At 42.9% G+C, this 12,052-nt stretch overlaps 1 protein-coding gene across 3 annotated transcripts in view; it reads right to left on the bottom strand.

Annotated features, from left to right (window-relative positions):
• The window catches only part of sema6cb (semaphorin 6Cb), a 257,350-nt gene that overhangs the window by 55,891 nt on the left and 189,407 nt on the right, over positions 1 to 12,052 (bottom strand). For all 3 annotated transcript variants that reach the window (XM_085803468.1, XM_085803466.1, XM_085803467.1), the window contains exons 13-16: positions 10,852 to 10,983; positions 10,428 to 10,583; positions 5,677 to 5,853; positions 5,133 to 5,270 (exon numbers count right to left, since the gene is read on the bottom strand). In XM_085803468.1, coding sequence (XP_085659594.1) covers positions 5,133 to 5,270; positions 5,677 to 5,853; positions 10,428 to 10,583; positions 10,852 to 10,983 — 603 coding nt within the window. The remainder of the gene's footprint in view (positions 1 to 5,132; positions 5,271 to 5,676; positions 5,854 to 10,427; positions 10,584 to 10,851; positions 10,984 to 12,052) is intronic.

Here is a 12,052-nt window from a genome sequence, read left to right as displayed (position 1 = left end):
AAACAATGGCATAAGGTTGAAAGAGATACAATGTAAGGATGACATTACTGTATCTTTGGGAATATTGAATCTGTTTCAATCGCTACAATTGACAGAGTGATGTAGATGAAAATGTGACTGGAACGTCTGGATGTGCAGGAATGATTTACAGTACTCTGTAGGTTCAGTTACTATATGTACTGCAACATTGTTTACGTAAAGTTGTACCCAAAGAGTGTTTCTTATGTTTGTTGTAGATGACTGTAGTGTATTTTTCCTTTGCACAATAATGTGAACAAATCAGAATTGCAAAGAGCATATGCAGTAGAAATGTGAAACATACATATTCAGTATCTCCACTAAATACAGTAATGTGCAACTTTACTGTAGTTTTCACATGGCTGTACAAGTAGTGTATAGTGCTGTCTTGAGCATTTTCAGGTAGTATCATCACTTTTTTGCATTGGAAAACACTTAGAGAATAAAGTGTCCTAATGAAAACATGACAAAGCCATTTGACTATCTTGTTCATAAACGATGGTGTCAGGACTTCTCATTTTGACGACACTGACAGTTTCATTGACATGAGTACTTGCTTTTGAGGGATGGACAATCCATTTTGAGCAAGTGACGCGCTTTTGCAGGTCATCCACTAGGTTTTGCAGTTTGCAATAATTGTTCTGAGAAATGCACTAACTGTTGTGCAAATGTTAAGAGTGATGTGAGAAAAGCACCAAAGCGACTGAGAAAAACTGTAAAACAAAAGGCTGGAGATGCTGGAAGGCTGTGGAAGCAGCAGCACTGTCAACATTTTGTTTCACACTCTCTAAACACATTTACAGCAGACTGTAACCTGTGGCGGCTCTGTTCACCGGCTGATAAGTTGATGATTACACTGAACGTGGCTGTTTCACCGCTGCAGCTACAACTTACAAGTAAAGGATTAGTCATTTACTGTAGTCTATACAATTTCACCACAGTCCAAAGGGACATCTTCATCCGACCAGCGGGCTCAGACCCAAAAGGAGCTTTTACAAGTATTTACACAGGGCTTTCAGCGGTAACCTCACACTGAAATATCAGGTCAACCGTCGACTGACGTCTTGGTTCAACCAGCCAACCGCACGTCAGCGTGAGTGATAGAGACATCAATCAGCCGAAGCATTGCTGCGAAAGCAACAAACTGGCATGATTGAGAGACAAGATCAGTGAACACGACGCATCCGTGTACCCGAAAACAACTGACTCCAAGAAAAAGTAAACCAGATCTGAGACTCTGACTGCTGCTTAAATACAAACTGCCTCACAGATTGTTTCTAAATTGTTAAACTGTTTACAAAAGTGTAATGGGAAAAAAAATCATTCTATGTTAAAATGAAAATGGGAAGGAGGGTATTTAACTGTCAGAGGATGACTGCTACACAACTATCTTCATCTACAGTTCTGAAAGATGATTAGAGTTTGTTTGGAAACCTCTAATCCTCCTTTTTACCAAACCTCATATAAAAGGATGAAAGGAGCAGTGTTGGACAGAGTGTGGACATGTGTCTCTCTGCACAAATGAAATTAAGTGCAGGAAACTGGTTAGAACCAGCCTAATGCTGCATTCACATGGAAACAGACAGGAGACAGCAGACAGACTACAGCCATGGGATGGGACGCGAAAAAAACAAACAAGCGATGCAACAAAACGGCACAACGGCAAAACAATACATGTGACAATATGTTGCTATGCCGATGGCGTATTGTTTTACATCAAATTCTTGTGTATGATCTAATGTTATTATCATAGCTATACATCTATGGCGATTCAATTCTAATTTCTCTTAATGTGGCATTGCAAACTGAAACTCATGTTCACATCCAGTGAATTCTCTGGCAGTGGATGGTAAAAAGTTAAAATATTTTAACTTTGGCATTGTCGTTTACCGTTGGTCTCTGCTGGCCTCGCCCAAGTTAAAAGTTCTTCTCTCGTCCAACAAAGTGACATCCTGTTACATTGCATACCACACACCAACTAAAACGTCCCTTGGTTCGTGCATTTAGGATGAATCCCTGATGATGTCATAGAAAAGAAGAACGTCTCTCTTTGAAATCTTGATAGTAGCAAATCAAAAGGTCGTCAGGAGGAAGTGGTTGAAATGGGACCCACTGAGGTCGAGACAATGGCTGGACATTGTAGAGGAAATGCACTCCATGGAAAACCTGACTCATCACCTGAGAGCTAGAGCAGACACCTCCCAACAGACAGGGAAGACATGGACTTTATTCAAGGACGGATCCCAGATTAGCAGACAAGAAAGAAGAGGGAAAAATAGATGAAAACCTCTCCTCTCTCTCTGTCTCTCTTTGTGTCTCTTTACAATACTCAACATGTGCAGGGATGGGGGGACAGGGGAGGAAGTGTACCATCTCACGACTATATTAAAATGAGGAAGATGCGTTTCTAAAATAATAATACTTTATGAAAGAATTCCACGTTTCTGTCTTAGCCTTTTATACCAGTTAACACCATCCAACATGACAACTGTAAATCCCAGGGATATGAAGCTATCACAGCACATTGGACCGGCTTCTTATTTCAGACGACAGGATCCTGTTCATTCAAACATGAGGCTCAGGCAGATCTCAGATCAGACTCGTCATATAACAATATTCCGCCTTCCCCCAGACCACAGCTCTTCTCCTCAGGTGGCAGCCACAGCACGGCCCCCCCACTGCTTAGTTCATTTCTTACTCTCACTTACCTGCCAACACCGCAAATAACCTCAAACTACTTTTTTTCTGGGGAGGAAAAGTGGGCCCTACCAGCTCAGTGAGCCAGGCACATAATAACATAACATCTGCTATTGGGTGCAGGCTTTTGTCCAAATGCATCTAACAGCATCATGAGTGGACACATTTCTTAAATTGGTAGCTGCAGAGGAAATTCATCCTACTTGAGTTACCTGGCAGAGCTGGTGCCATTTGCTTCCCGGTACTCAAGCCAGAAGGAAACCTTACATTCATGGTCTGAGGCTCCCAGTGTGGTCTCAGTCTTCAGGCTCCAACTTGGGCTATTTTCCTGTCCACCTTGATATTTTCCATACTACTCTCCTTTTTTTTTATATGTACATTTGTTTATTTCACTCTGAGCTGCCCTGCAGGTAAATCTATAGGAGCTCATGGTTTTACATGACCAGTTCAGTGTGAAGCACAGTCTTCATCACGACAAACAAGCAAAATGTATTTTTCTTTGTTCTGAAGGGATTTTGTTCAATGTTCTATTCTATTTTTTCTACTCAGGCCCCATCCACACGAACCCGGGTATTTTTGAAACCGTGTGTTTCTCTACACGGTTTGGCCTTTCGTCCACACGTAACCGTTGTGGGCTCCTGAAACCGGAGTTTTTTGTAACCGGAGTCCAGGGTGAACTTTTTCGAAAACTCAGCTTCATGTGTAATGCATATGAAACATTTTTCATAAATCCCCGCCCTCCCTAGTTACTGTTGCTAGCACGTCAAGTTCTCGACGCTGACCATGCGCTGACCACTCAGGCGGTAAATATCAATAGGCTAATCACTAAACATGCGGACACTAATACAAAATCGCGTTGTCACCATATGTAAACATAATGCTGATATGGCGAAAATAGGCTTTTATCAAATAGTAAATTGCGGTCACTTCCCCACTGTTTTGCTTCCTCCCGTCCTGTACATTTGTTTTCAATGAAGCCTTTCAGAATCAATCAGTGGATCGATGGATTATCGTTACGATGTGTGTATTTGTGTATTTTCGTATCTGTCATAAACAAGAGATTACGGGCGGGGTGTGTTAGTAGCGCGGACTCGTCTCGCGGTGCCGGTCAGTTTGAGCCTCCACTCTCTCTGTACAAGTTACAGCTGCTTTCCTGTTAGGAGTGATATCGCCACCTACTGCTTTGGAATGCACATGACATTGTTTGAGACGGATTTGCGGTTTCATGTGGACGGAGTTATTTTTTATCACACCGGTGGTGTGGACGCAAAAATTTTTTTAACCGGGGTCCATAAAAGTTCGGTTTCAAAAATACCTGTGTTCGTGTGGACAAGGCCTCAGTCTCACAACAAAATCCACAACCTGCAACCAGTGTCTGTTCTGCTTTTGTTGTGAAAGTCCTGACCGGAGTTTGTCATGTGGACCTCTCTGCTTTGATTCTCCTTTTAAATGTTTATCTTCCACATAAATCGAGCTGTTGTCCAACTAGCTTCCTTCTCTTGTCCTGATCCCAGCTGTACAATTAGTGAGTGAATTGCCAACAGAGGTTACTTATTAGCAGTAATTGAACTAAAATTAAATATCTAAATATAGAAACTTTAAATGATGGATTCTGTATGATTAATCTGACAAGTAGATCGTCTATGATGTCAGAATCATGTCTGTCACCAAACTGTTCTTGAATCTGACCTGGATTAAAGAAGATCTTGATAAATGCCTGGCCAGTATATATAGGTTATTTTCATCATCTACACATATGTCACTCAATCCACCGATAAAGTTAAAGGTATAGTTCAACAATTTGGCAAATTGGCCCATTGCCATAAAATCCCTATAGTTTTAGGAGTAGGTTCGTTACCTGTAATTGTCGGTGCAAGATATTTTTAGAACGGCTGAGCAGAGCCGTGAGCTGCTCAGAGCTACACTACGGAGGCTAATGGGATTTCTTGGTTTCCCTCATCAAATACACAATCCAACAACTCCAAAATGCTCTGGTGGACAAGTTGTGACCTGCACATTCACCACGCTATGAGATAATAACAGAATGTTAAAAGATGGAGTTGTTTTAGAGGTAAATACAGAGACTGCTTGTCGAAAAACTGCCCCGACGGAAGCACATCAGGGGCTTTGCATGAATCTACCTCAAAAACAACTCTGTTAGTTGTTTTAGTGTATTGCCTGTGTCTCGGTGCAGCGCGATGCACCGTTGGTTCTCGGTGGGGGAGAGCAGAGACCTTTCTGCTCCATCTAGTGTACTTAATGGGCATTTGTAGCTCATACAACCCTACTTCAAAAAAACTGAACTATCCCCTTAAGTTGCTGTTCATTCTGCTCTGACTAAACCTTTTAGTGTCAGTGTGTGTGTGCGCCCATGGGCGGTGTGAGTGGACGGAGGTGCTGCTCTACAGGCGACTCACTTCTTGCAGGTGCTGTAGTCGGAGCAGCGGCTGAGCGGCACGCGGATCACGCAACTGGAGAAGGCCACGAACAACGCGTGATGATCCCGATCCAGCTCCAGACCCAGCACCCTCCTGTCCTCCCCCCGCACGTTACATCTAGGAATACAGAGGAAACACAGGCCGTCACCATCACACGTCTTCCACTTACTTTCAATTTTTCAATTCTGTGCTGCATGTGGACGGCGGCCACAGTCTGGAAATTATACAGAGGAGCCGGGTGTGAATCAAACTCCATGCAGATAGATAGACTGAGAAAACAAAAGAAGACAGAGGAGAGGGAAAGCATCCCCTCTAGCTGTACAGGGTGATGCAAAGTGTTACAATATACCAAAGAGTGGGTGGGCAGGACAGATCAAGGCAGAACACAGAGAGGAGGAGAGAGAGAAAAACAACAAAGAAAGATACCGAGAGTGAAGAACACAGAGGGAAGAAAAGAGGACAGACAATTAAGGGGGGAAAAGATGGAGAGCTTAAACTAGAAAGACTAGAAAGGCTGTCTAACTTGTTGGGGTTGTAGACGTCGATGTCCTCCAGGAGCTGCGTGCTGAAGGAGGCGTTGGCTCCCTCGGTGCTGGCCAGGATCTTTAGCACATGGCCGTTGTCTGAGCCCAGAAACACCACCGTGTAGTTCTTGTAGGGCCCCGCAGACGTGTCCACCGCTATCTGGGTCAACTTGAATCTGCATAAAAGACAAGTCAAAAAAAGACAAACGGCTTTGTTAAAAGCAGCTCGGCCAGTAACACGTCACTCAGGAAGTGATATTGTTACAGTACTCTCCTTGCCCATGAGGAGTGTAATGTGTACTATTTTATGTCAACAGAACACCTGTTTTACGAATGCGAGACTGTCCAAAATTTGTGGAAATCTCTCCACGACTTAATATCATCCAGTTCCATGGCTTGCACTTAAAAATGAAATATCCTTGTTACAGAAATGTTTGAAACAAATTAATAATCCCCATGCAGATAAATTGTACACATTTATAGCAAATCTTAACCTGTCCTAAACCCTTGTATTTGTTTAGTATGGACTTGTTAAAATATGTTTTTTTCTTTTATTCTCCTTTTTTTCTCCTTTTTCATCTAAGATCTGTCATATGTTTATTTTATGTGATAAGCGATGCACTACCACTATATTTTTTCAGTTTGAATTATCTAAGGTGTGAATTTAATTTATATGTAAAAGAACTGTTTATCTTTGAGTATGTCATTGTTCACGAAATGTGGAATGTTTAAATTAAAAAAAAATATATATATACTGTATGTTTATTCTAATATATGTCATATTACAACTCATTAATCCTATAAGCAGTGTGTCGGTGTGTTGGTGTGCTAGGCAGGCTCTCATTCTGCTGGCTGGGGGAACAGAGCAGCTTCTGACTCTTGAGTCCACTACGTCATCCAGCCGAGACGACATGGACTTTTTTTTTTTGGAGACAGAGCCTAAGGAAAGTTACTCAGCATAAAAAAAGAAGTAAGGAACTATTAAGGTAGGGAGGGACGAGGGAGCGAGGAGTCTGAAGCAGCTCACCTGTGGAGCTGTGGAGGAGGATCAGAATGATGGAGCTGCTGTTAATGAGATTCAATCATTATTTCACTTCTGAACACTGGGACCTGGTTAATTAGTCAAATAAAACAGGAAGCTATGATATCATTTAGCTAAATGTGGACTGTTTAGAAAGCATTAAATCCTCCCTACCGTTCCTATAGGAGACAGCATGAGAATTTATTGTTCCTGCAGAGTCTGCACTGTTTGTGCTTATGCAGTTTGGCTCTAGCGATCGTCGCATCATGGGTAATTCAACTAATTACTTTTTATATGATTTAACCCCTTAACACCCAGTGGCATGCCCAGGGTCCAGAAGGCCTAGCATCAATTAGAAGCAGCACAACCCACAGGCTAGTGGGTGTTTTAAAGTACAGTTAGAGAGTCTTTCTGAATAGACACGACACTCTAAATTGAAGTTGACGTTTCCATTAAAGCCGAGGTTTCATTAGAGGGAGCTAACAATGGCAAATATGCTAGTTAGCATCCTGACATTGTTGTTTTGCTTTGTCAAAGTTAATTTCCCACGGTAAACTAAACAAACAGCGGAGGCGAGCGCTGAGCTCATTGTGTAAAAGCATCGGCGTGCAATCAATCACTTCATCTGGCGGTGCACCACCGTTCCCCGCCACCGTCGCCCACTTCCTTTAATCCCTTCATCCTATTAATTCATGTACCCATCATCCACCCATCCACCCACGGCCCATTTCCATCGATCCATTTCCTCAACGCGCTGCCGTCTCATCTCTGAATCACACTTTTTCTCTCTCTTTTTTTTTTGTTCTCCTTTGTTTTGTATTTATGAGGAAAGTCCAGTGAAGTGCGTGCATCTGAGTCTGCTTCACATCCATCCAGCTCCACACAGTCAGTCAGTCAGTCAGTCACACCTGGGAGCTGCCCAGTTCCACCACAGCTGCCTCCTGCTGGCTCCACTGGAGCAGCGGAGGATTAAGAGGCGTGCTGAAGGGCACCTTGAGTCCACTGATTGTTGACTGAGGGATAAGCTGCACTCCTTCGCTGTCTCTGCCCGCCTCTCTGGCCCTGGGACTAGAACAAACAAACTCCCTGTGATAAAGCCCGTTCTGTTTTTTGGCATCACGTCCCTTCCTAGATTCTTTCATTAAAAGGACACCTGCCGAGGCTCCTCTACCTCTGTCCCTCCCAGACGGACTTGACTGGCACAACCCCCCACACACACACACACAATGAGTCTGCGGTATCGCATGATGCACTTCTGGTTAGGTTTCATTTATCCAGCGTCTCTCTGGGGAAAGGCGAGGCAGATGTGATGTTTTTGGCGCCAGATGTGAAGTGGCGCATGTTTCCCCAGCAGTGTGGAGCCTCTGCAGTGTCTGGCTGGCTGTCAGCCTGGCTTTGCTTCAGGAAGCTTGTGTTTGTGTTTGTGTGTGTGTGTGGGGGCATGTGTGTGTGTGTGTACGGTTGTGTCTGAAGTCGATTCTAAGATGTGTATCTGCTGCGTGCATGCACACTGTCTGTCTGTGTGACACTTGCTGCTGATGCAACGTTCACCCCGTCATCATGTGATATCGCTGGATTCTCAAATGTCACAACATGCTCTACACACACACACACACAGATGCACCAGTCATCTTCGTCTTGTGTGTGTGTGTGTGTGTGTGTGACCCGTGGAGGAGCGCCTGCGGGTCGGGTCAGCGCCGGGATCGAGCGCTGAATAAATCCGATGGGTTTTAATGAGGGACGGGGTGGTGTGTTCCACCTGAGCTCCCTCATCGATACCAATCCCAGCCCAGAGTGTTGACACGCTGCTGCTACACTGTGGCGCTACGGAAAATAGAAAATAATAGCTGCAAAGAAGAAAAAAAAAGAGTGTGGCGTTGTGGTTTGTAATGAAACTGTTGAAAAACAGTCAAAAATCAGTAGATCTGTGGGTTTTGGTCTGTTTGCTGAGTAAACTAAACAAATCAATTCAATTTATAAGGAGATAAAACTTCATGTGGTTGTTGTTTCCAGTTATTCTTTTTTTTATATTATATAAATTATTGTCGTATGGGACACAGGTAGCAAGAAGGTTCTGGGTTCAATTCCCAGGTGGAGTTTACATGTTCTCGCTGTGTCTATGTGGTTTCACTCCAGGTTCTTCAGCTTCCTCCAACAGTCCAAAGACATGCACGCTATAGGTACAGGTACTATATACTGTACTAGGTTGATTGGTGGCTTTATGCCAAGATTCATTTTTTGCACAATAATATAAAACAAGCAAGCAAAATAACTAAAATACAGCAAACAGATTGTGCAGGTGAGATTTTAAAAAGCCAGAGAGGCTTATAGAGGAATGTCACCTCAGTCCACAGCAGTAAACATGGAAACATACTGTAGAATTCAAAAGCAAGAATAACTCAGGCGCATATAGAACATAAATAAGACTGCGGATAGGAGCGTGGGAGTGTGCGACTGTATACTGTATAGATGTTCCAAAGCACACTTCTTATGGTGGAAAGAGGAGGGTCAGTTATAGAGAAGTATGATCAGTTTGAGGAGGTTGCTTCATCAGACAGGACCTAAGCTTGGGTTTGAATTTCTGCAGTGAGGTGGACTGAGATGTCATTAGAATATGTCTTGAATATATGACGTCATGTGGGAGATTATTTTTGGATTATTCTGCTATATGTATTTAAGTCATTTATGGGTTATTAAAGTTTTTTAATGGTATTTTTGTGTTGTCAATATTTTATGCTGATGTAGAGGATTTACATCCCGTCTCAGATGTATTTTCATTAAATTTTATGAAATATGACTGTTCAAAAACTGAGCCCCTGATATCTAATAGAGAATTGACAAAGCCCATACGATATATACATGTGTGTGTGCTTGTGTGTGTTGTTCATATCTACAGTGGCATGCAAAAGTCTGGACACCCCTCGTCAAATTTCTGTTCATGTGAACAGTTCAGCAAGTAGAAGATGAAATGATCTCCAAAAGGCAGAAAGTTAAACATGAAACACTCTTTTACAATATTCTATTTTTTGCAATATCATTTTGCAAGGTAACAGACAAGATATTTACTATTTACTGTACACTCTGTGATAGTTTCCAAGGGGGGGCTACTAGCTACTAACTATGCAGGGTGGACGAACCTTTGCTGAGGGCCCTTTTCCTTTTCCATCATTTTGAAAATGTAAAAGATGAAAAAAATTATTATATTGTAATAATAATATTGTATAATAATCCAATAATAATATAACTTTATGCCTTTTTCATCTTCCACTTGCTTAAAAGGTATAATATGTAGGAATTCCCCCCATCTAGCGGTGCGGTTGCGTATCTGAATGTATTCTTGATGTTTTATTCACGTGAAATCGTGGCAGACGTCAGACAGACAACAGACACTGCATGTAACAGGATAAACAAGCGTCTATGTAAACAAGTGGTCCGCCAGCACGAGGCAAAACAATACAGGCGTGACAATATGTTTAAAGACACACTGTGTGAAAAAGACATCCAGTTTGCAGTCTGTCTGACTCCACCTGAACGCAGCATCCCTCCATCCTTTCTAACACTACACATTGGGGCTTTAACTGTTCACATTAACAGACATTTTGGCCAGGGGTGCCCAAACCTTTGCATGTCACTCTATTAAATATTATTATACTAAATGTATACAGTATACTGTTCACCAGGTGCACCAGCATGGCCCCCCCTCCCTCCCACACCAAGCCCCTACTGTACCTGCTGGTGGTGCGGGTGAAGTAGGGTCTGTCATTGACCGAGGGGACCGACTCGTCCATGAGTGGGTAGGACTTGATGAAGGTCAGGGTGTCGTCGGGGAAGGTGGTGGAGGACTTGTATGCGGCGGCTGAGCCCTCCCCGGCGCAGCAGCCCGGCCTGTGTGTGAGACAGGAAACACTTCAGAGCTGAGCCCAGTTTCCTGGGCACAGATGTAAGAGCACTGGCAGCTGTTTGTTTTTGGGGATGAGCAAGGGGGGGAAAGAAAGAAAAAAAGAACAGGTGTCTGGTAGGACGGCTTGTTTTTGTTGTTTGGAGGTGCCTGGGCAGAACAATAACAGCAGCAGCTGCAGAAACTCCATTGTCAGAGGCTGTAAAACATGTTGTCGCACAGTGACAGTTTGCTATTTAAAGCTGCGTCTCTCACCTGGGCTTGGGGACCTGCTCCTCTGGAACGGGCGTCCACGCAGACTCGCTGTTCCTCTGCTCTTTGAATTTACCGATGAAGGCCTTCTCGATGTCGTCCATGTAGAAGGCACAGACGGCTGAGCCGGTGATGCTGGAGACAGGGACGGGGGGAAATTAAGATGACGTTTAAAAAGGTCAGAAGTCCAGCATCTTGTCTCTGTGCTGTAGAGAAATCAGCTTACTGTCCTGTCCTGCACTCCCACCATGAAATCTTTATTTATTTATTTGTTTGTTGTCTTGCTTCGCTTTCACTGTTTGATCCAAATCTTTTTATTCTCTCTCTGTCTCTCGAGCCAAGTTAGAAAGTAAGAAAAAAAAAACATCTACTAACAATTATCATCAGAGCAAAGAAGCTATTTGTGAAGTGTTGTTGTGTAACCATCAGAGTGTGGACAGATCGCTGCAGAGATAACGACATCACACTGTGCTGCTGCTTCTTTATTAAAAAGCTACTTCACTCTTTCCAGTAGAAACACCGCCCATGAAACCTCCATGATCTAATGCTGCTGCATGTCAGTTTGATCTAAACACTGCTGCACATCACAGTTTTTTGTTTTTAGCCTTTGTGAGGCACTTTGTGTTGCTTTTAGCATTAAAGGTGCCATATAAAAAAAATTAAAAAAAATTGAATTTGAATCACACGTATGTAGTATCAGGAGTTTCAGGCTCGAGGCTTTTCATTGCTGATGATTTTCATTGTAGATACATTTTTCATTATTTGGCCACTTAAAGGTCCAGTGTGTAAAATGGGGAGAAAACCCTGATATCTAGCATTCAGATTCTAGTTTGCATCACTCGCTCGCTCGCACTCACTCCTCCCGTCGGCAAAGCGACGGTGGCCTCCAAGGACAAAAAAACTTGTTCCTACTCCTTCTTTCCTTCCGCCTTCTTCTTCGTTGGTTTATTTATGAATGCAAAACTCATGAAACGTGCTCTCTGATTGGGTGGATTTTCCGTTCTGGCTGCCGTACAAACATGGCGGCCCAAGATGGTGACACTCTCTAAAGCAAGACCCTTGCTTTGTGTATATATAAAAGAAGAATTATAAGGCTACGGAAACCAAACAAATTTTATTTTATAGCGATTATACACTTATACAAATATATCCATGGGGGTATATTCGGATTTTTCCAATAAACCTTGCCAATTATTACACACTG

The sequence above is a fragment of the Trachurus japonicus genome, chromosome 16, assembly GCF_045865225.1.
Source record: "Trachurus japonicus isolate A0001 chromosome 16, Traja_1.0".
Taxonomy (NCBI): Eukaryota; Metazoa; Chordata; class Actinopteri; order Carangiformes; family Carangidae; genus Trachurus; species Trachurus japonicus.
Note: the sequence above shows the minus strand (reverse complement) of the source record. Positions and strands in the feature narration are given on the sequence as shown.